This window comes from Narcine bancroftii, chromosome 9, assembly GCF_036971445.1.
Source record: "Narcine bancroftii isolate sNarBan1 chromosome 9, sNarBan1.hap1, whole genome shotgun sequence".
In the NCBI taxonomy this organism is placed as follows: Eukaryota; Metazoa; Chordata; class Chondrichthyes; order Torpediniformes; family Narcinidae; genus Narcine; species Narcine bancroftii.
Genome location: NC_091477.1, coordinates 26,916,915 through 26,941,333, shown reverse-complemented (window position 1 = coordinate 26,941,333; position 24,419 = coordinate 26,916,915). Strand labels below are relative to the sequence as shown.

General features: G+C 42.2%; 1 protein-coding gene and 1 long non-coding RNA gene across 6 annotated transcripts in view; one reads left to right on the top strand and one right to left on the bottom strand.

The window, feature by feature from the left end:
* LOC138743340 (CCR4-NOT transcription complex subunit 6-like) overlaps positions 1-14,676 on the bottom strand; it is a 97,634-nt gene extending 82,958 nt beyond the window's left edge. For 2 of the 5 annotated variants that reach the window (XM_069898543.1, XM_069898545.1), the window contains exon 1: positions 13,927-14,059. In XM_069898543.1, the coding sequence (XP_069754644.1) occupies positions 13,927-14,023 (97 nt within the window). In that variant the 5' untranslated portion in view covers positions 14,024-14,059. The other 3 variants (XM_069898546.1, XM_069898547.1, XM_069898544.1) reach the window with 3 other exon arrangements.
* Positions 14,677-14,718: 42 nt separating this feature from the next.
* LOC138743347 (uncharacterized) lies at positions 14,719-21,504 on the top strand. The gene is made up of 2 exons (XR_011344820.1): positions 14,719-15,072; positions 20,072-21,504. It is a non-coding gene; the product is annotated as an uncharacterized lncRNA (long non-coding RNA).
* The last annotated feature ends 2,915 nt before the right edge of the window (positions 21,505-24,419 follow it).

The following is a 24,419-nucleotide window of genomic DNA, read 5'->3' as shown; positions in this document are numbered from 1 at the left end:
GAATGGTCATTTAAAACTGATGTGTAGTGATTTCTTGCCGAGGCGAGTGAATCTCTGGAATTTTCCACCCGAGGTTGCAGAAGCTGTCATTAGAGCAGAGCTACAAGTAAAATGTCTGGCTCAAGTTGTCGTCAGCAAAAAATTGCTTTAATCAGTTTTACAGGCATCTTTTATGTCACTTCTGGTTCGGCTGTCCTGAAACTGACGTCACAATGCTCCCAACGCATTCCCCAGTCTGCTGACTTCATCCCCGAGACAGAGTCCAGCGCCACCTTAGCGTATACCCCTGGAATGTGTGGTCAGCCAGAATCACATGGGTGATTCGAACACAGTCCCGCCCTCAGCTGCCGCTACAGTACCCCCCTCCCCCCCCCCCCAGAATCATTACCCGGTACAATAGTCAGAGTCTTAAGTTGTTGGGGGAGGGGGGGGGGCAACCACGGTGATGCAGAGGTGGAAATGTCACTGGCTCGGCTGTGACCACATGCGGTTTTGAGTCAGTCCCTGGTATAAAGTTCATGTTTGCCCCCCATGTCCAAGAACAGGGTGGATCCGTTGTTTATCAGCACTTTGTACGGACCAATGTAGGGATGCCGCAGCTGTGTTCCGTGTTGGGCAGCGGACAAACACAAAGACCGCTGAGTCAAGGTCCATCGGGATGTGCATGGGGGCTGAACGATGTCTTGTGGCTGGAATTGGGGCCAACACCCCTAATTGCTGGCACAAGCGCTGAAGCTTATCCGATGCTGTGGAGTCTGTACTGAGATAATGGCAGAATGTCGGCTGGCACCAACAGGGGTGTGCCGTAAACCAGCTCAGCTGATGAAGCTTGCAGGTCCTCTTTTGGAATGGTTCGTATCCCCAGCATCACTAAGGGTAGTGCGTCCAGCTACTGTGTTCCTGAATCGTGCACCCAGGGCCTGTTTCAGATAGCTGTGAAAATGCTCCACTAGTCTGTTGGACTGCAGGTGGTAGGCCATGGTGAAATGGAGTCGGGTTCCGCACGATGACCAGCGAGCTGACCCAATCTGTAGGTGTTTCAATTTTCTGCACAACTTTCATCCGTTTCATGCATGGTAGTTCTTGTTTAAGTTTGCCTCTAAGTGGAAATGGAACTTTCCTGCATGCATGGACAGCAAGAGCTACTGTCTCATGTACATGGATCTTGTGTACAATAGGTAAACATCCAAGCCCCACCCCTCCCCGACATCTGTGTACTCTTCCATGAGTTTTGTGCGCTCATCTTCAGTCTGTGAAGCCACAATGATAACTCTTCACCAGGTTGAGCTCTTCACGTGCACTCAGACCTAATATTGGCCGTACTCTCTTTTCTACAATCAATAGCTGTTACTTTATATGCTGCCCTTTGTGTTTGAAAATCCTTTCACTGAAACATTCTCTCCGGTGTAGCCTGTCACTTTTATTTTCACTGGATAAATCTTGCTCTTTACAGTGAGGGACTTGTAATCATCCACAGATAACAGATTCACCTGGTCTCTGTCGTCACTTAAATAGAGTTACTGTCTCACTCACAGTCCCTAGAAGAATCCATTCCATTTTGCCAGCATCAGTCTGTAGTAAATCCAGGAAGAATTCCTCCACTCCTTCGTCCACTGTGTACTCCTTTCTCTTGGTATCCCCTGCTTTGCAGCACTTTTCAAAATGATTCTTTTTCCCACATTTATAGCAGGAATCTCCATTGGCAGAACTCTCTTTGGAATATGTCTACCTCTGCATCTGCTGTTTGAGCAGCTCACTTTGCTTTGGGAAACTCCTGCTGTGCTGCTTCTCGGTTTTCACTGCATGCATTGTTGTGTCAATCCTGTGCAGCTCCTTAGCTTGTGCTCGTGTGTTCTCTGCTGCCTTACACATATTCACAGCCTTTTCTAGTGTCAAATCTTTTTCACGCAATGGTCTTTCTCCAAGTCCATTATCTGAGATTCCGCAAACTATTCTGTCTCTAATGAGCGAGTTTTTCAAATCTCCAAATTCACAAGACTTAACTCAGTGTGTGAAACTCGGCTAAATATTGGTTGAAGCTCATATCTTGTTTCTGGTCACAGGAGAAAAACTTGAATCTCTCAAATGTGGCCTTTTTATTACTTGAAACAAAATTCTCAATTTTGTCATCAGAGTGTCCAATGTGAAAGCTGTCTCATCAATTTGAAAACTGTTATAGATGTCTAAGGCATCTTCACCCATCGATGTAAAAAAAAAAGATGCTTTCTGTTTTTCACCAGTTTCTCCTGCTCCACCAGCCTCAAAATAAATGTTGAATTGCTGTTTGATGAGTTTCCAATTATCAGTTAATTACTGGTAAGCTGCATCGGTATGGGAGGACCAACTTATCACACCCTTCTGACACAATGTTATATTTGTTCCTTGAAAATTAACAACCTTGCATGGTTTTAACACTTAGACAACTATTTTTTGAGCTGCTTGAACTAACAATGCATTCTACTTTGGATGGTCTACCTGCATTCCTGCACACGACTACATTTCTCAGTAGACAATGCGCATGATATTATACATGCATAATAACACAGGAAGATGCCAAATCCTTGAAGAAAGATTGCTTCGGCAAGCCAGCTGGACAAATATTAGAAAAACAAGCAACAACCAAATGAAACAAAAACAGCACAATAGTTTGTGATTTGTTAGATTCCTTGCATGATCCATGACAGCTGTCCACTCCTTCATTCTGAAGTCAACTGCACATCACATGTTGAATTACTACATTTGTTAATTATTTTCCTCTTCTGTTTTTATTTCCCTCTGTAACTTGTTGCAGTACTTCTCTGATTGACCATGCCCATAAATTTGATAGAGAAATTATTTTTGAATACACAGTCTAAAATGTTAACTGAAAATTGCAAAATCATGATTCCAAAACTAATCCTCATTGAACACCAATATTCACTTTCTTCCACATCAACTACAGTTCAGAATTTAACACCATAATCCCCTCAGAAGTGATCTGCAAATTCCAAGAGCTGGGACTCATGGATTTCCTCACCTCCAGACCATAATCAGTGAGGATTTGTAAGTGCATCTATTCCACAATCTCCATCAGTACCAGAGCACCAAAAGGTTGTGTTCTCTGCACCCACTCTACATCTATGACTGTGTGGCTTTAGTACATCACCATCTAAAAATTTGCTGATGATACCATGGTAGCGGGTTATATAAAAGAGACAATAGCCTCTTAAACTACAGCAGCTGGGTGGCCCTCCTGGGACGCAGAGTGAGAGATTACTAGGGCAAAGTTGCTGGAAGCACCTTTTAAACTGGAGGGAGAAATCGACCTATTAAATCGCCAACCCAGCAATTTAAGAGGGATCCCACCCCTGCGATGAAATGGTAAATGATGCGCCATGCTCTCACAAGATCAGTAGTAGGTCACCCCCCCCATCAGTCTTCATCCCCACCGTCAGTCGACACCCATCCTGTCAATCCCGCCCCCACCCCCAGCAATGTCCTGCTGCCGAGAACATTGAGCTGTCACTGCAAACTGGAGTGGCATTTCCAACAGTGGCAGTTTGCAGTCCCCCACAACAGTGGCCTCTCTCCTGCCAATTGTGCCCCCCCGCCCCGCGGCAGTGGCCCCCCGCCCCGCGGCAGTGGCCCCCCGCCCCGCGGCAGTGGCCCCCCGCCCCGCGGCAGTGGCCCCCCGCCCCGCGGCAGTGGCCCCCCGCCCCGCGGCAGTGGCCCCCCGCCCCGCGGCAGTGGCCCCCCGCCCCGCGGCAGTGGCCCCCCGCCCCGCGGCAGTGGCCCCCCGCCCCGCGGCAGTGGCCCCCCGCCCCGCGGCAGTGGCCCCCCGCCCCGCGGCAGTGGCCCCCCGCCCCGCGGCAGTGGCCCCCCGCCCCGCGGCAGTGGCCCCCCGCCCCGCGGCAGTGGCCCCCCGCCCCGCGGCAGTGGCCCCCCGCCCCGCGGCAGTGGCCCCCCGCCCCGCGGCAGTGGCCCCCCGCCCCGCGGCAGTGGCCACCCGCCCCGCGGCAGTGGCCACCCGCCCCGCGGCAGTGACACCCTCCCCAATTGTGGTTCCCCCCTCTATTCCTCCTGCCCCCCAAACAGCAGCAACTTCTCTACACCCCCCACACAATCCAAGCCCTGCAGCTGTGATCCCTCCCCTCCCTGATCATGGCAGGCACTTCTGCTAGGGGTTTCCCTGTGATGCCAGTGTGCAAGCGCTGATGTCACTGGGTCAAACATTTTCCTGAACAAATCACCTGTGAATGCAACCTAAGTACGTTTAACTGGGTTCCCTGACCACCTCCGAGGTAGGACAGGGACCTCGTTGAATTAGGACCGCCCTGACCAGGTTAAACACTTTGTAACTGTCGCATGAGTGGGGAACTAACCAGGCAAATCCAGTGATCATTGGGGGGGGGGGGGGGGGGGGGGGGGGGGAATCAGAAGTGGACAGCATGAGCAAATTTACATTCTTGAAAGTCACTATTTCAGAGGATCTTTCCTAGAGCCAACACAAAAATGTCATAAGGAAGCACATGAATGCCTCTACATTATCAGGAATTTGCAGCAGTTTGGTAGGACATCAGAAACCCTGACAAATTTCTACAGATGTGGTGGAAAGCGTGCTGATGGTCTGGTATGGGGACACCAACACCCCCCGAGGAAAAGCCCTGCAAAAGGTAACGGACACAGCCAAAAACCCTCCTCACTATCAAGAACATCTACAACGAATGTTACAGTTGGAGAGCAGCAGCAATCCTCAAGGATCCACACCACCCAGAACATGCTCTAATCTCATTGCTACTATCAAGAGTTATAGGTGCCACAAGACTCACACCATCAGGTTCACCATCAGACTCCTCAACAATAAACTCAACCAGGGATTAATTTAAGGACTTGTACTTTTTTCCCCTCTCTCTGTATGGCACCTTTACCATCCACACACCACCCCCCCCCCCACCCCCACCTTTTGTTCAGATGCTTGCTGGCATTCTCTCATGCCTTGATGAGGGGCTCAAGCCCGAAACATTGGTTATGTACTTTAACCTTTGCTATTGAGCTTCTAAAGCATTTTGTGTTTTTATTTCAATCACGGTGTCTACAGATTTTTGTGATTTACCAGTACTTTCTGTATGGCACAGTTTGCTAACATGTGTACATTGTAGTTTTTTTCCCCTGTAAGTGGTAATTCTGCCTCGCTCGCAGGAAAAAGAATCTCAGGGTTGCATGTGATGTTATGTATGTACACTAACAATAAATCTAGAAATAACCATATTTTCTTCCCACATTATTCGGTGTCTCCAATCTAGTCAAAGTAGAGATGCTGGAGGAACACAGCCGGTCTTGCAGCATCCAGAGGAAGCAAAGATATATTGCCCATGTTATGGGCCTGATACATAGGAGTATTCACATCACCAACCATAGTTATATCATCAGAATACTCCACTTGAGAAATAAATGATTGTGACTTCAAAGCCCATTAGCCAACGACAATATTAACTTTGCTATTAAAAGTCACCACGCGAGGCAGAGAAAAGGTAAAGTTCAATGTTACAGCAAACACATCTCGCCACTTTTTTCTGCTAATGAATACCACTATTAATTCAAAAATATGGTCAAGGTTCATTCTTTAAAATGTTATTTAACATTTAATTTAGAGCATGGTAGAAACTAATTCTGGCTATTTAAAACCATGGCTCCCAATTACACCCAAATTAATCTACATTTTTTTTGGATGGTGAGAGGAAATCGGAGGACCCAGAGGAAACCTATGCAAAAACAGAAAGAACATACAAACTTCTTACAGACTGCTGGTTCAGACCTGGGTCACTGGCATTGTAATAGCATTACTACTAGAATGGGTGGCAGAGTTAGTGCATTCAGTTAAAGTTTGAGAACTAAAAAATGTATACTTTTTTTTACTGCCTAAATGACAAGGGCTATCAAGTCTTCAAATTCCTAATAACAGAAGCAGAGGAAACAATGCCCTGTCAAAATTCACAGACATCATTTTCTCAATTTTTGTTTTTGCAGCATTTTCTACAGCAAGAATTACTAATCAAAAAGTTCAATATTTAGTTATGGGAGGCAACAAAAAAATTATATTATCTGTTCATATACAAATATGGTAAACGTAAAAATTATAACCAAGGTCAGATAATGGTTGAAGTCAAGAGTACATTTAAAAACAAATTGCAGTAGGTCACTTAGCTTCTTATCCCTGCACCAACATTATCTTTTACCTCAGCACTATTTTCCTGCATTAATCTCAATCCCTCAATTTAAAAAATTCTATGTCACAGAAGTACTTGGCAACTTCAGACTCTGCAACCTTCTTGGATAGAGATTTCCAAGTATTTACTGCCCTCTGGGTGATGAAATTTCTTCTTATCTCAGTCTCAAATTGCCATTCCCTCTTGTTCAAACCCTTGTTTGAGACATCCTTAAGAATTTATAGTTTAATGTAATCATATCTCATTTTCTGATTAGTTTCCTAGGTTGGGAAACCTGAACTTCACACATTTTGGGTGCACTCTCACCAGAAATGCAGGAAGATATTTCCAATTTGGTACTCAAATCCTTTTATTTAAAAAAATCCCATAACATTTACCTTAATAATTGCAAGCTGTTAACTTTCAGCGATTCCTGCAATGGACACAGATGTTCCCCTGAATGACACCTCTCAAAACAATGATTTGTTTTCGACCTAATGTTACACATTTTCCACATTATATGCCATCTTCTACACCCTTCATCATTCATACAGCCTGTTTATCCTCAGAAGCTTCTCTTCATTCCCTCCTCAACCATATTGTCACTCAGATTTGTACCATCAAGTAAACTTAGTTCAAGTTTATTATCTGACTGTACACATACAATCTGACAAGTGTTTCTCCAAAGCACTGTGCATAAACATACACACAATACACAGTACATAATCACATACAAAAACAATTTACAATAAATATATACAAGTATTTTGAGATGTTTTACTCTATAACAGGATACTGTTCTTCAATTTCAAAGCCTGCAGGAAGAAGCTATTTCCCATCCTGGCAATTTTACTTTTGATTTTCCTGCACTCCTCCTTGATGGTAGTGGATCAAAGATACTGCATACGAGATGAAAAAGACCTTCTACAATTCTTTGAGATGCATTACATTTGGTCTCCTTGACCAAATCACTCAAAGTGAACACAAGAGTCCCCAGGACCTGCTAGTCAGAAAATGTGTTCATTCCTATTTTTATTCATTTATTTTAACTATTGCTCAGTTCAGGACAATTTAATGCCTGTATTTTCATTCTCATGTACTCCAATTTTGTTCAGCAACCTATTTTAGTCATATTGGTGGGCTACAAAGGGCAATAATCTCAATCTGCAAATACAAATTTTTCAACAAAGCTACCACATTTCAAGAGGCAAATATTTTAAGCACTGGTCTTTATTTCTTTCATTTCAAAAATCCTTCATCTTGAGACACAAATGTTATTAATTCTTCTCCTTCAAGAGAGAAATTTCCCTCAGAACATTTGTAAGAATGTGTACGCAAAGTAAAACTATAAATATGCAAAATTGTATGCTGGGAAAAGATGCCCATGGAAAGGTTGAAACAATTAGAATTTTGGCATGTGTTTATGGGAAAGAATTATTCTTTACAATCTGCAGATAAAAAATGCTTTCAGATGAGAAGCTATAGAAATGTATTTTTTTAAAACTGCAAGAAAGGATGGTGTCAGATTAAAGTTATAGCTCTTCCAGGGAATTTAATGTTTTTCACTCAATTTGAAAGTTTCTATCAACAATTTCAGATACATTTCCATGAAACTCACAACTTCTTTGCCATCCCAATCTTCTGCTCAAAACATGAGTCTCTGCCTTCAAATAACCACCTTTCCCTTTCTAAATACATTGACTATATTACAACTCAAATTTATTTGACTACCAAATCAGGTTTAATATTATTTTAGATCATCAAAATTAGAAGGTGCCAAATTAAATTAAAAAAGTAGAAAAATAAAAGATGTAATCTTTGAGGGGTTGAATGATTTCCGCCAGCTCCTTTTTTTTTTAATGTTCACAATACTAAAAACTCCAAATGTCTAATTTTTCTACTTGAATTTCACATTTCCAGCATTCAAAGTATTTTGCTTTTATAAACTCTTTCCTTGAAACAAAAACCACTAATTGGAACCTGTATCAAAATGGCAACGGTTATAAATTCTTCAGCTTGATCTAGTTACAACTTTACTCTTGATTATACCAACTTCTTAAAACACCTCCCTACTGTAATCTTACTAGGCAAAACTTCTTTCCCCTGGTTCCACAAGGGAAACTGGAACAACACAAAATGCTAGAGGAAATCCACAGGTAGGCAGGCAGCATCCATGGAAAACTTCAGGTCCATCCAAACGGAAAAAAAAAGGTTCTTTTCTCATGCCTGTTACCTCTGATATTCTGCAAAGATCTATCCCTGTTCCCCATTTCTCTTCCATATCATAGGCAATGCTGTCCAAAAAACTGCAATCATTTTCACATGCATTAAGTTTTATAGTGTTCCACTGCCTTAATAGTTCTAGAACATTCATTCAAATACAAGCACTTGATAAATACAAATTTACTTCAACTAAATAATGAAGATTAAAGATCTCACCTTCTAAATTTGTCATGAATTCTGACCTCTAACCAACTCCATTTTCCACAACAACTCTATGACATCAACGATAAAACTAAGCTTGTTTAAGGTAATGGAGCTGCTGTCACAACAGCATTGCCACTGGTGTGAAGTCAAGACAGCAGAGACACAGCGCTGCTCCAAGAGGTTCAATTCCCCTGATCCCAATGCCGGCAGCTCCATAAAGGCATTAAACAGCTAGTTAAAGGAGCCGACAGTATTTTTAAACTAAAACCCTGCAAATTCGGGTCTGTACCCAAAATGGCTGTGCTCAAACCCTCAAGGGGTTGCCGACTCCAGGAGTAGTAGACACATAAAAGGGAAGAACAACACCTGTTAAGAAGGGTAGACCCCTACAGGAAGGTTTACTTCTGCTCCATAACATCATTTTGTTGTCCAACCCCCTCATGCTGGCCTGCTTTATATACAGCCTTGAATATGTGAGTGGGAAGGGAAGGTTGAGAATCACTGCTCTCGACATAATTGTTACTGAAATATTTTGCTTGAGAAAAATTGTCATTGGCCCATAGCGAGTCAATTAGGTACAATTAAAACAGTGGTTTACAAACTTTTTCTTTCCACTCACATACCACCTTAACCTTTGGCTTGGCTTCACGGACAAAGATTTATGGAGGGCTATGTCCACATCTGCTGCAGGCTCGTTGGTGACTGACAAGTCCGATGCGGGACAGGCAGGCACGGTTGCAGCGGTTGCAAGGGAAAATTGGTGGGTTGGGTGTTGGGTTTTTCCTCCTTTGTCTTTTGTCAGTGAGGTGGGCTCTGCGGTCTTCTTCAAAGGAGGTTGCTGCCCGCCGAACTGTGAGGCGCCAAGATGCACGGTTGGAGGTGAGATCAGCCCACTGGCGGTGGTCAATGTGGCAGGCACCAAGAGATTTCTTTAGGCAGTCCTTGTATCTCTTCTTTGGTGCACCTCTGTCTCGGTGGCCAGTGGAGAGCTCGCCATAGAACATGATCTTGGGAAGGCGATGGTCCTCCATTCTGGAGACGTGACCCACCCAGCGCAGTTGGGTCTTCAGCAGCATGGATTAGATGCTTGCGGACTCTGCCAGCTTGAGTACTTCGATGTTGGTGATGAAGTCATTCCAATGAATGTTGAGGATGGAGCGGAGACAGCGCTGATGGAAGCGTTCTAGGAGCCGTAGGTGATGCCGGTAGAGGACCCATGATTCGGAGCTGAACAGGAGCATGGGTATGACAACAGCTCTGTACACACTGATCTTTGTGTGTTTCTTCAGGTGGTTGTTTTTCCAGACTCTTTTGTGTAGTCTTCCAAAGGCACTATTTGCCTTGGCGAGTCTGTTGTCTATCTCGTTGTCGATCCTTGCATCAGATAAAATGGTGCAGCCGAGGCAGGTAAACTGGTTGACCGTTTTGAGTTCAGTGTGCCCGATGGAGATGTGGGGGGGCCTGGTGGTCATGGTGGGGAGCTGGCTGATGGAGGACCTCAGTTTTCTTCAGGCTGACTTCCAGGCCAAACATTTTGGCAGTTTCCGCAAAACAGGACATCATGCACTGGAGAGCTGGCTCTGAATGGGCAACTAAAGCGGCATCATCTGCAAAGAGTAGTTCACGGACAAGTTGCTCTTGTGTCTTGGTGTGAGCTTGCAGGCGCCTCACATTGAAGAGACTGCCATCCGTGCGGTACCGGATGTAAACACCATCTTCATTGTTGAGGTCTTTATTGGCTTGTTTCAGCATCATGCTGAAGAAAATGGTAAAGAGGGTTGGTGCGAGGACGCAGCCTTGCTTCATGCCGTTGTCAATGGAGAAGGGTTCGGAGAGCTCATTGCTGTATCTGACCCGACCTTGTTGGTTTTCGTGCAGTTGAATAACCATGTTGAGGAACTTGGAGGGGCATCTGAGGCGCTCTAGTATTTGCCAAAGCCCTTTCCTGCTCATGGTGTCAAAGGCTTTGGTGAGGTCAACAGAGGTGATGTAGAGTTCTTTGTTTTGTTCTCTGCACTTTTCTTAGAGCTGTCTGAGGGCAAAGACCATGTCAGCACTTCCTCTGATTACGCGAAAGCCACACTGTGATTCTGGGAGGACATTTTCGGCGACACTAGGTATTAGTCTATTAAGGAGAATCCTAGTGAAGATTTTGCCTGCAATGGAGAGCAGCGTGATTCCCCTGAGGTTTGAGCAGTCTGATTGCTCGCCTTTGTTTTTGTACAGGGTGATGATGATGGCATCACGAAGGTCCTGAGGCAGCTTTCCTTGGTCCCAGCAGAGCATGAAAAACTCATGCAGTTTGGTATGCAGAGCTTTGCCGCCAGCCTTCCAGACCTCTGGGGGGATTCCTTCCAGACCTACTCCTTTGCCTCTTTTCAGTTGTTCAATTGCCTTATATGTCTCTTCCCAGGAAAGGACCTCATCCAGCTCTAGACTCAAGGGCTGTTGAGGGAGCTGGAGCAGGGCGGATTCTTGGACTGAGTGGTTGGCACTGAAAAGGGATTGGAAGTGTTCTGACCATCGATTGAGATCTTGTCGCTGAGGAGGACTTCGCCATCTGAGCTGCGCAGAGGACTTTGGACTTGGGGTGAGGGGCCGTACACAGCCTTTAGTGTCTCATAAAAACCCCTGAAGTCACCAATGTCGGCGCTAAGCTGGGTTCATTTGGTAAGGCTAGTCCACTACTCATTATGGATCTCCCAGAGTTTGCGCTGAAGGTGGCTGCATGCAAGACGCAAGGCTCGTTTTTTCTCTGGCCAGGAAGGCTTTGCAAGGCAGAGCACCTATGGCATAGGAAATACTTAAAGTGGTATGTGAGTGGAAAGAAAAAGGTTGAGAATCACTGTTATAAAGTATTCTTTGCCAGCCCCTCTCAATTCATATTCTGAAAACTGGGAGCGGTCCAAAACACTCCTACTTGTTTTCTCATTCACACCAGATCTCATTTACCTATCCGTCCAGAAGCTGCCCTCCGCTCCATCCCTCCCCCTGCCCTCCGCTCCATCCCTCCCCCTGCCCTCCGCTCCATCCCTCCCCCTGCCCTCCGCTCCATCCCTCCCCCTGCCCTCCGCTCCATCCCTCCCCCTGCCCTCCGCTCCATCCCTCCCCCTGCCCTCCGCTCCATCCCTCCCCCTGCCCTCCGCTCCATCCCTCCCCCTGCCCTCCGCTCCATCCCTCCCCCTGCCCTCCGCTCCATCCCTCCCCCTGCCCTCCGCTCCATCCCTCCCCCTGCCCTCCGCTCCATCCCTCCCCCTGCCCTCCGCTCCATCCCTCCCCCTGCCCTCCGCTCCATCCCTCCCCCTGCCCTCCGCTCCATCCCTCCCCCTGCCCTCCGCTCCATCCCTCCCCCTGCCCTCCGCTCCATCCCTCCCCCTGCCCTCCGCTCCATCCCTCCCCCTGCCCTCCGCTCCATCCCTCCCCCTGCCCTCCGCTCCATCCCTCCCCCTGCCCTCCGCTCCATCCCTCCCCCTGCCCTTTTATTCAAGCACCCACCTGTTTTCTACTCATACCTTGAAGAAGGGCTTAGGTATGAAACACTGGTTATATATCTTCCTATTAATGCATGTCCTGCTGAGAACCTCCAGCATTCTTGTGTATTTACTACAATCACAGTGTCAGCAGACTTTCTGGTTTCATTTCCTGATTTTAATATTGAGACCCAAATTTTAAAATTCTCCCAACGTCTTGTCCTTCACTACCTCTAAAGTCATCCCGTCCAACAATCATTGTATTTTCTGGCTCATGCCCAATTTTACCTGCTTCACCTTTGGCAAACATTCCTCCATTTACTGATATCCCCATCACTCCATTTCATTTAAGACACTTTTTAGCATTTTGGTTATTAACTTTTTGCAAATGTTCACATATTTTCTTTTTGAAAAGCACCTACCAATGATTTTGCAATTTTAAAAGTACCAAGCATCAGTTGGAAACACTCAGCATCAGTGGAGAAAGAAACAGGGTCAATGCTTCAGGTCCATGGCCTTTCATAACTGGGGCTCCATGGGCCTGAAATATTGGCCATTTCTCTCTTCAGTCAATACCTGGCCAGGCGAGTATTTTCTTTGGGTTTTTTTTTTAATCCTTATTTCTAACATTTTTTTCTTTTCAACAAACAGAAATTATCGCAATCGTGGAAAACATAATAACATCACATTTTTATTGTCATTCATATGCTGGTTAAAGAAAACTTGTTAGTCAGTACAATGAGGGACCTTTCCCAATAAAATAATGCCAACAGAAGTTGCTATGCAGATAAAATTTAATAAGTGATCATGAGTAGGAGCAATTAAGAAAATAGCTCTTTGCAGAAGAAGTGGTCAAATACATGCATAAAATTAACTTTTCAGTATGCAGCTTTTTGCTCAAGTAGCAAAACTAATTTCTTGGCCCTCTGGAGACACTATCTGATCTGTTGCACAAATCCACCCCTTTTCAGCCGCTGCAATTTTCTGTTTTGTTACAGCAACTGAAAGGAGAGCCAAATTTAAGTCATTAAATATGATATTTTTGATAAATTAACCAGTTATCCCTACATGGAACTACAAATATTGAGCAATTTTTTTTTAAATCAACTCCCAAGAGTTTTTTTTTTGCTACGTACATAAATTTATTCGAGTATTTCTGGGGCCCAAACAGAAACATTCATGGATATAATGACAACCTTAAGAGTAGTGGCAGATGAGGTGGGAAATGTACAAGCACATGGAATAGGACAAAGAATTGGCAGTAAACGTGTCATAAATCAGTTTGCGAAAAAACTGCGTTTCTGACTGTAAGCTAAAGCTATTGTGAACACACATGATTAAACAAAAAAAACTCACTAAAATTGACAATACAAGTAAACCCCAGAAAAAGAGTTCCTTTCTGTTTACACGCATCACTTCCTGCATATTATAATTTTTTAACATTTAATGTGCTCTTTACACCTTTAATTTACATTCCAGGGGGGAAGCTCAAAAGAATATTGAGCAACTGCACGTGGTAAATAAACATTGAGTGTTTGGTTTCCCTTGGAAGTACCGTCAAAGAATACTGTGAATTACAATTAAACATTATTACTGTAAAATGCACAAGTTCTTCTTTCTATTTATTGGCTGTTTAATTCAAAGTCCGCGTCTATGAAGCAAACACGCACTCTTCCAAACTTAACTGATGATATCGTTTCATGTTAAAACGTATATAGCATAATCAAAACGTGGTGGCAAAGTCAAAGGCTTGAAAATTTGCACAGGAAAAACTATTATTTCTCAGCCAAACATAATCATTGCATTTCCCTTTCTTTTATAACACACTAAGTAGATTCACTTACCAAATGAAGGTATGAAAAACAACACCATACAAAAAAAGAAAGAGCAATTTAACGACGGGCTGATTGCCTTAAAATCTCGTATCTCTAGTATTACCATTATTAAACTAGGACGCAACAAAAACTACGTTCTAAATCAACCTACCTTCATTGCGGATGTCCTGCCCTAAAATGCACCCATTGGCCATGAAAAACCCGCCGGTCTCCCCATTGGTGAACGATCTGGCTTTGAGTGGCATGTACCCCTGTCAATCAAACCAGACACACATTTCCGCCATAAAGCTAGGTCACTCTATCGCTCAAATAAAAGCTCCCCGAGTATTAACAACGTGTAGGCCTCACGTTTACTACATAAAAGAAGCCACTGCCTTCTCCCAGTCATCCCAGGCTCCACGGACTTTCAAAGAAATAAAATCCTCCAATAAAACGAATGATGTCGACGAGCTGTTCAGAAGAGCTGGATTATCTTTAAAAAAACTTGTTGGAAGTTCTGGAATTTAAAGATAAAGCCTGTCTCGTTTCAGAGCTCATGTTGACATGTTAAAATAAATACCTTCTGATTAAGCAAAACAGGGCATTAAGGAGACCTTAATCCAATTGGATGGAAGTGAGAAAAGGTTGTTTTTGTACCTGCGAACACATAACAAAAGTTCTAGACCTTTCTTGCTTTCGCCTATAAACCCAGCGAACCCGTTCTAAAAGCAAACAATCATCATGGCGCCCGCTTTCCATTATTTCCCGGAGAGTTTCCCCAGCTCGGGACGCGCTGATTGGCTGCTGCTCGGACCGTACCATTCCACCTCGCGTGAGGAAAAAAATAAACGGAGGGAGAAGCCATGCGCGCGGAAAGGTGTGCCGGGCCCCGCGCGATGCGCCGGGGCGCGGGGGGGAGGGTCTCGCGCCGCTGTGGACCGCGCGATGCGCCTGGAAGGCCAAAGCTGCGCCGCCGTGGACCGGGCGATGCGCCTGGAAGGGTGCGTCGCGCCGCTGGAGCCCGCGCGGTGCGCGTGTCGGGTGGTCAGTGACTGACCCGGTGGGTGGGGTGGTCAGTCGGACCTCTCATCTCCTTCAGCTGGTGTTGGTCGGATGGTCTCACGCAGCCGAGCAACTTGTACAACTTTTGGAATACTATTGCCAAGTCTGCGACTGGTAATGTTAGTTTTAGTATAAGTGAATCTTGAAAAACTGAATTATAATTGTTAGTTTGGCACCAAATATATATGTGGGAGTGCAACAGAAAAGTCTGCAGACACCGGAAAAACCCAACGCTGGAGAAACGGTGTCCTTTATAAAACAAAGATTAAACTACATCACTGACGTTCAGGGCTTCAGCCCTTCATCAAGGATTTTCTCCAGTGTTGTTTAACTTTGATATGAGGGAGTACAATTGGTTGCTATCCCCGTGAATATTAGAATCAGAATTTATAGTCACGAAATTTGCTGTTCTGCGACAGTATTACAAATGCAAAAATTGCTATCAATGACGTTATAATAAATAAATTAGTGCAAAAGAAGAGGAAAAAGTGAGGGTGTCTGCTTCATTTTCCATTCAGAAATCTGATGGCGGTGGAAGAAACTGTTTTTGTACTGTGGCGTGTTTGCCTTCAGGCTCCTTTACTCCTTCCTGATGGTAGGAGTGAGAAAAGGGCATGGCCTGGGTGGTGAGGATCGATGCCCTTTTTTGATGATCGAGGCTCTATTGAGATACCGCCTCTTGTAGATGTCCTTAATCGAGTGAATTTCCTCAAACTCCTTACTGCTAGCGAGCCACCTTCTCGATTGCAATGACATGAAGGCCCCAGGATATATCTCCAGAGAGGTTGACACCCAGAAATTTGAAGTTCTGTACTCTTTCCACTGCTGACCCCTTGATAAGGACTGATGTGTGTTCTCTGGGTATCTCCTTTCCAAAGTCCACAATCAGTTCCTTAGTTTTGCTAACATTGAGTGCAAGGTTGCGTGTCACCCCTCAACTAGCTGATCTATCTCACTCCTTTACGCTTTCTCAATGTTGTCTATGATTCTGCCAATGACTGTGGTGTCATCGGTAAATTTGTAGATGTCATTTGAATTGTATCTAGCCACACAAGAGAGACTGGAGCAGTGGGCTAAGCACGCATGCATGAGGAAATGAAGAGTCCAGTTGCAGAGGCCCAGGTTTTGCCAACAAATGGTGGATTGAGTTCCTTAGAGAGGAGGATCAGAATATTGCTTGAAACTAAGTTAATTTGGAATCTTGTGATTGCAGCCCAGAACTAGTCATACCCATTACTAATGACTAGACTCCAACTGTGACCAGGTTACTCAAGCAACAAATTATCAGTTGTTTCATTGTTTCCCGATGCTCCCAGCACCTGAGGTCTGATTCAAACAAAAAAAGAAAATGTAAATATTCAGCAGGCTTTGCTGTATCACGTTCAAGTTTTCAGGTCAGAGACCCTTCATTTCAATTCCCTCGAAAATTCTGCTACCTAAAACGTTGACGGTTTCACTTCCCACGGGTGCCACCTGACCTGCTAAGTATTCCCAGCATTTAGATTTCTTATTTTAGCTTTGCAGCAACAGCGATTTTTTAATTTCCAATGAATTTGGGTTGTTCCTGAAGATTGGGAATACTTTAAGTGGTATGTGAGTGGAAAGAAAAAGGTTGAGAACTACTCTTTTAGCACTCTTTGTTTATAAATGGTATATTTATTTTTTCTAAGTCCTGAGTCTTTTGAAATAAAACTTATTCCCAACTGATATTTCCTCTGCATCATGGGAATTATTGCCTCCAAGACACTTCTCTTGGTGCCATCTTTCATCCATTTCAGTACTTCATATTTAACAGTCCATAATTCCCATCTCTGTGTTTTAATCTAACTGTGTAATATTTGGTAATATTTTGACAAATCTCAATAGAACAGAGGTTCTCAACCTTTTTCTTTCCACTCACATACCACTTTACATATTCCCTATGCCATAGGTGCTCTGTGATTAGTAAGGGATTGCTTAAGGTGGTATGTGGGTGGAAAGAAAAAGGTTGAGAACCACTGCAATAGAAAATACTTTCCTTTGACAATGGCACAGCTAATAGAGTGTTGTCTTACAACTCAAGCTTCTTAGCCTCAAGTGCCTCAATGTGAATTTTCTATCTTTTCCAATGGCCATGTGGGTTGCCACTCACATTCCACTTTGAGTAATCCCTATGCCATCGGTGCTCTGTGATTAGAAAGGGATTGCTTAAGGTGGTAGGTAAGTGGAAAGGGAAGGTTGAGAATCATTGCTCTAGACCCAATTGTTAGTGAAATATTTTGCTTCTGAAAAATTGTCAATGGCCCATTTTCTTTGGAGTTCTGAAACAGTGCACATAGAGTCAATTCGGAACGATTAAAAAAGTGTTTCCAAACTTTTTCTTTCCACCCACATACCATCTTAAGCAATCCCTTACTAATCACAGAGCACCTATGGCATAGGGAATACTTAAAGTGGTATGTGAGTGGAAGAAAAAGGTTGAGAACCATTGTTCTAAACCATTCCCATTCATATATCTGTCTGATCGTACACATAATTGTACCCGCCTCTTCAGTTTCCTCTTGACAATTTGTTTTATTTACCTACCACCCTATGCGTGGAAAAAAGTGCCCCTCAGGTCCTTTTTAAATCTTTCCCCTCTCACCTTAAACCTGTACTACTAGTTATGTCGCCCCGCTCTTCAGGTGGAGACGGATCTATCTTTGATATTAGCCTTTTCTTCTAGTCGAACCGTGCGTAGAAGATGTTCTGTCTGTCCCAAAGGGATGTATCCTTGATGTCATTGCACTTCACTCCATTCAGCAACAAAAATTTGTAATTACATAGTAATTTTAATTTAGTAAAAAGCCCTAAGGCACATTCACAAGGGTGTTACCAAACAACAATTGATACAAAGTTATGTAATTATGTAACAGCTCAGTTATTGATTTATTTTTTGATGAACCTCTTTGAAGAGGAAACTAAAGTAAAAATAATTAGAGAAGCAATTACAGAGTTTTGCTCCTTGCAATTTCGGTAGTTCAATTTTAGCTAGAAGCTCATCTATTTTGTCTTCTTTCCCTTCGTTCTCAGTTTGGTATAATTGCTCGTAGAATTCCTTGAAGTTTTCATTGATCTCTGTTGGGTTATATGTAATTTGTTTGTCCTTTTTCCTTGATGCCAATATCGTTCTTTTAGCTTGTTCTGTTTTAAGCTGCCAAGCTAGTATTTTGTGTGTTTTTTCTCCTAGCTCGTAATACTTCTGCTTTGTCTTCATTATGTTCTTCTCCACCTTATTCGTTTGTAGTGTTTCATATTTTTTTTTGTCCACCAATTCTCTTCTTTTTGTTGTATCTTCCCTTGTTCTTTTTCTGTACTTACTATTTCCCTTTCCAGCTGTTCTATTTCCTGATTGTAGTCCTTTTTCATCTTAGTTACATAACTTATTATCTGCCCTCTGATGAAGGCTTTCATTGTGTCCCATAATATAAATTTGTCTTTCACTGATTCCATATTTATTTTAAAGTACATTTTAATTTGGTGCTCAATTAATTCTCTAAAATTCTGTCTTTTAAGTAGCATGGAGTTTAATCTCCATCTATATGTTCTTGGTGGGATGTCCTCCAGTTCTATTGCTAATAACAGGGGTGAGTGATCCGATAACAATCTAGCTTTATATTCCATTTTCCTAACTCTCCCTTGGATATGGGCTGACAACAGGAACAGGTCAATCCTTGAGTATGTTTTATGTCTACTCGAATAATATGAATATTCATTCTCCTTTGGGTGTTGACTCCTCCATATATCCAAAAGTTGCATTTCCTGCATTGATTTAACCATAAATTTGGCTACTTTGTTCTTTCTGCTGGTCTTTTGTCTAGTTTTATCCATCTATGAATCCAAATTAAGGTTAAAGTCCCCTCCTATCAATATATTCCCCTGCATATCTACAATCTTCAAAAAGATATCTTGCATAAACTTTTGATCCTCTCATTAGGTGCATATATATTGAGCAAATTCAAAAATTCTGAATATATCTGACACTTTATCATTACATACCTCCCTGCTGGATCTATTATTTCCTCCTCTATTTTGATTGGTGCATTTTTATTGATTAATATAGCTACACCTCTGGCTTTTGAGTTATATGATGCTGCGTTACGCGCCCTACCCAGCCTCTCCTTAATTTCTCGTGTTCCACTTCAGTTAGATGTGTTTCCTGCACGAATGCTGTATCAATTTTTTTTTCTTTTTTCAGTAAATTAATAGCCTCTTCCTTTTGATTTGGTTATGTATTCCATTAATATTTATAGTCATATAGTTCAACATGGCCATTTCATACTTTGTTTACATCTCATTTCTGCTTCCTCACCACCACCTTTCACCTTTACCCCATTTCCATTTCTCAGTTTTCCTTTTTTGAACGCACGGTATGACAACACTTCTAAAACTTAAAATATTTCAACCATTCCCATATCTAAAATTCCCTTAACCCCAAGTGTCCCACCCCCCCTCTCTGAGTCACCCCTTGACCCTTGCTAGGCAACCACAACTCCCCTCTCCATTCGGACTGTGAACTCATTCGCAAGTGTCAACTGATTTCGCAGTGACTGTTATTCTCTCCCACCCAATCCCCTCCTGAAAAGACTTTTATCTTCCCATTACAACAAAGCTCCCCCTCATTTCTTCTCTTTTTCTTTTTATGTTTTATTCATTTATTATCAATTTTATTATTTATTTTTTAACCCTTCCTCTTTTTCCCCCCCCCCTTCTCCCTTACTTCCCTCCTTTAGTTCTTACTTATACATTATTTTTTCTTCTTTATATGTAGTTTGTCGTTGTTCTTTGTTCTTGTTTAATCTCTTCATCTCTCTTTCTGTCTTGGAGGCGTTCTGCAAATTCTCGTCCGAGAACAGTCTGTTTTGCTGCCCTGGGATAACTATTTTAAGCACGTGGAATTCTTAACTTAAATTTATAGCCTTTCTTCCATAGGATCAATTTTACTGCATTAAACTCCTTCCTCTTCTTCAGGAGCTCAAAGCTTATGTCTGGGTAGAAAAAAAATTTTTGACCTTTGTATTTCAGTGGTTTTTTTGTCTTCTCTAATTTTATTCATTGACTTCGCCAATATATTTTCTCTTGTCATATATCTCAGGAATTATTGCTAAAACTGATCTTGGTTTATGTTGTGACTGTGATTTCGGGGCTAACATCGAAGTACTCGAGATGGCAGAGGCCGACAGCATCGAATCCATGCTGCTGAAGATCCAACTGCGCTGGGCAGGTCACGTCTCCAGAATGGAGGTCCATCGCCTTCCCAAGATCGTGTTATATGGTGAGCTCTCCACTGGCCACCGTGACAGAGGTGCACCAAAGAAGAGGTACAAGGACTGCCTAAAGAAATCTCTTGGTGCCTGCCACATTGACCACCGCCAGTGGGCTGATATCGCCTCAAACCGTGCATCTTGGCACCTCACAGTTCGGCGGGCAGCAACCTCCTTTGAAGAAGACCGCAGAGCCCACCTCACTAACAAAAGACAAAGGAGGAAAAACCCAACACCCAACCCCAACCAACCAATTTTCCGCTGCAACCATGTCTGCCTGTCCCGCATCGGACTTGTCAGCCACAAACGAGCCTGCAGCTGACGTGGACATTACCCCTCCATAAATCTTCGTCCGCAAAGCCAAGCCAAAGAAGAAGATTTCGGGGCTAATGTTCTGTGTGCTCTTTCTATTTCCATTCCTTCCTGCATTTCTGGCATTCCCAGGACCTTTGGTATCCATTCTTTTATAAATTATTTTGTATCTTTGCCTCCTTCATCTTCCTTAAGGCCCACTATCTTTATATTGTTTTGCGTACTATAGTTTTCCATTATATCCATCTTCTGAGCTAACAACACCAATTTTCTTTTTAAGTCGTTCACTTCCATATCTACCGCCATTACACGTTCTTCCACATTTTCTAATCTTTTCCCTATATCTGTTATGACCAGCTCTATTCTACTCACTTTTTCTTCTGTTCTTTTCATTTTTCTTTTTATTGCACTAAATTCTAGTGTCAGCCATTCTCTTAATGCTTTCATATGTTCTTGAAAAAATTTTTTATCTATGTACTGTCCATTCATTTTACCTCCTATTCCTCTGTGCAGAGCTTGGTGTTCTCCTTCTTCTTCTTCTGTGTCTACTCTTGGGTTTGTGTCTTCTATTTCTCTTTCTTGTATCTGTGTTTCTTCTGACTTTCTTGTTGAGTTGCTTGTCTCAGTTTGTTGGGTTTTTTTTTCCATGGTGTTTTTTGTGCAGAAAAATGAAGAGTGAAAAGAACAGGAGTATCTATGTTGGGTTGTTTGGTTAACTATCACTTTAAATACTGGCTATAAAAGACATTAAAGACACAAAGGAACAATTTGAAATTTAAATATCCAGTGGAAAAAAAAGGTTGGGTTCCTGAAATTGTTGTATTCTATATTGAGTCCAGGCTGGAATATGCACAGATAAAAGTCGAAATGTTCTCCGCTGAGCTTTTTTTGGAACAATATTGAATGTCAAAGACAGTTGCAGTGAGATAATTAAAATGATGAGCAACTTGGAGCTGAGTGTCATCCATAAGCACTGAATGGAGATATTCTGCAAAGCTATAATGCATATGGTTTCTATGATATGGGGAAGACCACATTGTGAACACTGTATGCAGTACATGAAACTGGAAGAAATGCATGTGAAATTCTGCTTCATATAGAATGTCTATGGGTGAATAGGAAAGGAAGAGGTTAAAGTGCAAGTATTGTATCTCCCACAACTTCAAAAGCACCATGAAAAATGGAACATTTGAATATAGAGGAACAAACTAGGATTCATGCACTCACTTTAAATTCTGGTGAAAACAGTTGTGGATCTCAGCACTCTTGTCCACAATCATAGGTTTAATTACTACAGCTTTATGTGTACTTAACTAATTAGATTTAATGATTGTGAAATTAAAAGCACAGGTGCTTTGAAGGAAGTATCCCTTAGAATAATAGTTTCAATATTAAATCACAAGGGGAAAAAATGAACAGAGCAACAAATATTATTTAATTAAAAAGTTTAATTTGAAAACATTACAAAAATATCTGCAAGAAGTAATGAAAATCCACACTTTCATGATTAACAATAAATTTAATAATTAGCATATTGTTCAAAGGAATTTAAACTTGAATTGTTGTAGATCATTTACTTCATATCCTGCAATTACAGGAACTGCTCACTGCATATCTCTGATTACAGCGTTTGGATTTCCATGTTTTAATCAGTCATTTTCTTTCACTTGAAGTTGATACAAATTTAAGAATTATGTCCCAATCCATATCCAATATAATCAAATTTAAATACTGTTCCCAAGCATTTTTAATCAGTGAAGTCTGTTTTAAATATAATAGATATTAAACCTTTATTAGAAGGCATTAAACTAAAAAATAATCTACAAAATTTGATTCAGACTCTCTTGGAAAATCAGAAAACTGGTCCAAAAAAATGCTGGATTTGCAAATATCTAAAAAACATTGAGATTTGGGCAGGTTACATTTAGCAGAAAGCTGGTCAAATGATGCAAGATATCCATCAGTGAAAAAATCCTTAAAACTCGAAATACCCACTTTATATCATTTCAGAAAAATAGTATCATGCAAAGAAGATTGAAAAAGGTGATTACTTACGATAGGGCTTGAAAGAGAGAAATTTAAAAACGCTAAATTTTTTTCTAAACTGTGCCCAAATTCTCACAGAATGTTCAACAGTAGGATTATTTATAAATTTAATCGAAAGTGGAAGTGAAGAGCCAAAAAATATTGAATTTGAAAAAAAAAATTGGGGGAATTCAGCTCCATTGATATCCATAATGGGCATTAAAAAAAAGACCAAAATGCAAGACATCATATATTGACTGCACAATAATAAAATCTAAAGTTAGGTAGAGCCATACCACCATCTTTCTTTGATCTCTATAAAAGAACTTTATTAAAGCGTGGATGCTTACCCTTCTATATGTAAGACAATATAGCTGAATCAAGTAAGTTAAAAAAAAAAATGATTTAGGAATGAAAATTGGAACAGATTGAAAAAGATATAAAAATTTAGGTAAAATATTCATTTTAATAGAATTTACACGGCCAACTAAGGTTGAAGACAAAGGTGACCAGTGAGTCAAGGAATGCTTCATTTGTTTAAGTGTAGCAAGACAATTCTACTTAGAAAGATGTTTATGGTTCTTGTCATTGTAATACCAAGGTAGGTAAATTGATTTTTAACTATTTTAAAAAGAAAAACCAATGCAAATTCAATGTATATCCTGAAAATTGACTAAATTATACGTGTGAGTTGCTGTTTCCAGCACATCTTTGCATTTCTCTTCCCAGTGCCAACTTCATGCTCCAAGTCTTAAATGACATTTTCTTTCTTTTTTTTTTGTTGAATGGTTGTTTTGAACTGATTATTGAACTTAATATTTTAGAGGTTCATTCATTTGTTTTAAGCCTTTCACAGAGAAAGCATTGTTATTGTGAGTCAATTTAATTTGGAGTGATTGAAGGGAAAGAATTCAACACACCTTTCTATCAAATCCTGTAACAAATTAAAAAAAAACTTTATGAGAAGCCACCAATCATTTTTTGAAATGTACTGTGATTTAGCCTAAACATGACTTCTTTTGGTTTGGTATGAACAGCTACAGGATTTCTAGATTTGCCAGCCAGGTAATGCCTCCAGTGCCCGATGGTCTCTACAATGGCTTGGGCCTCTTTCTCCACTGATGGGTTCCAAAGCTCATGGTCTTGTAGGGTGCAGGAAAAAAAGGGAACTGGATTGCCCGTCTGGTTAAAGGTAGCGGTCAGAGCTACGTCAGAGGCATTGCTTTCCACCTGGAAAGGTGCATTCTCATCCACCGGATGCATGGTGACCTTTGCGATGTAGCTCTGAACATAGTTGAAAGCCACCTGGGCTTCAGCTGATAATGGGAAGGACGTGAATATTAAGAGGGGGCAGACTTTATCTACTTAGTGAGGGACCCATTGGGTGTAGTAAGAAAAGAAACCCAAGCACCTCCTTAAGGCCTTCATGGTCTTCAGGATCGGGAGGTCTAACAGGGGGCTCATCGATCAGGGTCAGGACCAATGACGCCATTCTCCACCACATAGCCCAGAATCACCAGTCGCTTAGTCTGAAATGTGCACTTACTGGAGTTGTACATGAGATTCAGGGATTTGGCCGTGTGGAGAAACTTCTGGAGGTTGGCATCAAGATCTTCCAGAGAGTGTCCACAAATGGTGATGTTGTCGAGATAAGGGAAGGTGGCCTGTAACCCATACTCATCGACCATTTTGTCCATCTGTCTTTGGAAGACCGAGACCCTATTAGTGATACAAAAAGGGACCCTCCGGAACTGATAAAGCCATCCATCTGGCTCAAATGCTGTGTAGGGGCGGTCCTCAGAACGGATCAATAACTGATGGTATTCAGCTTTCAGGTCAATG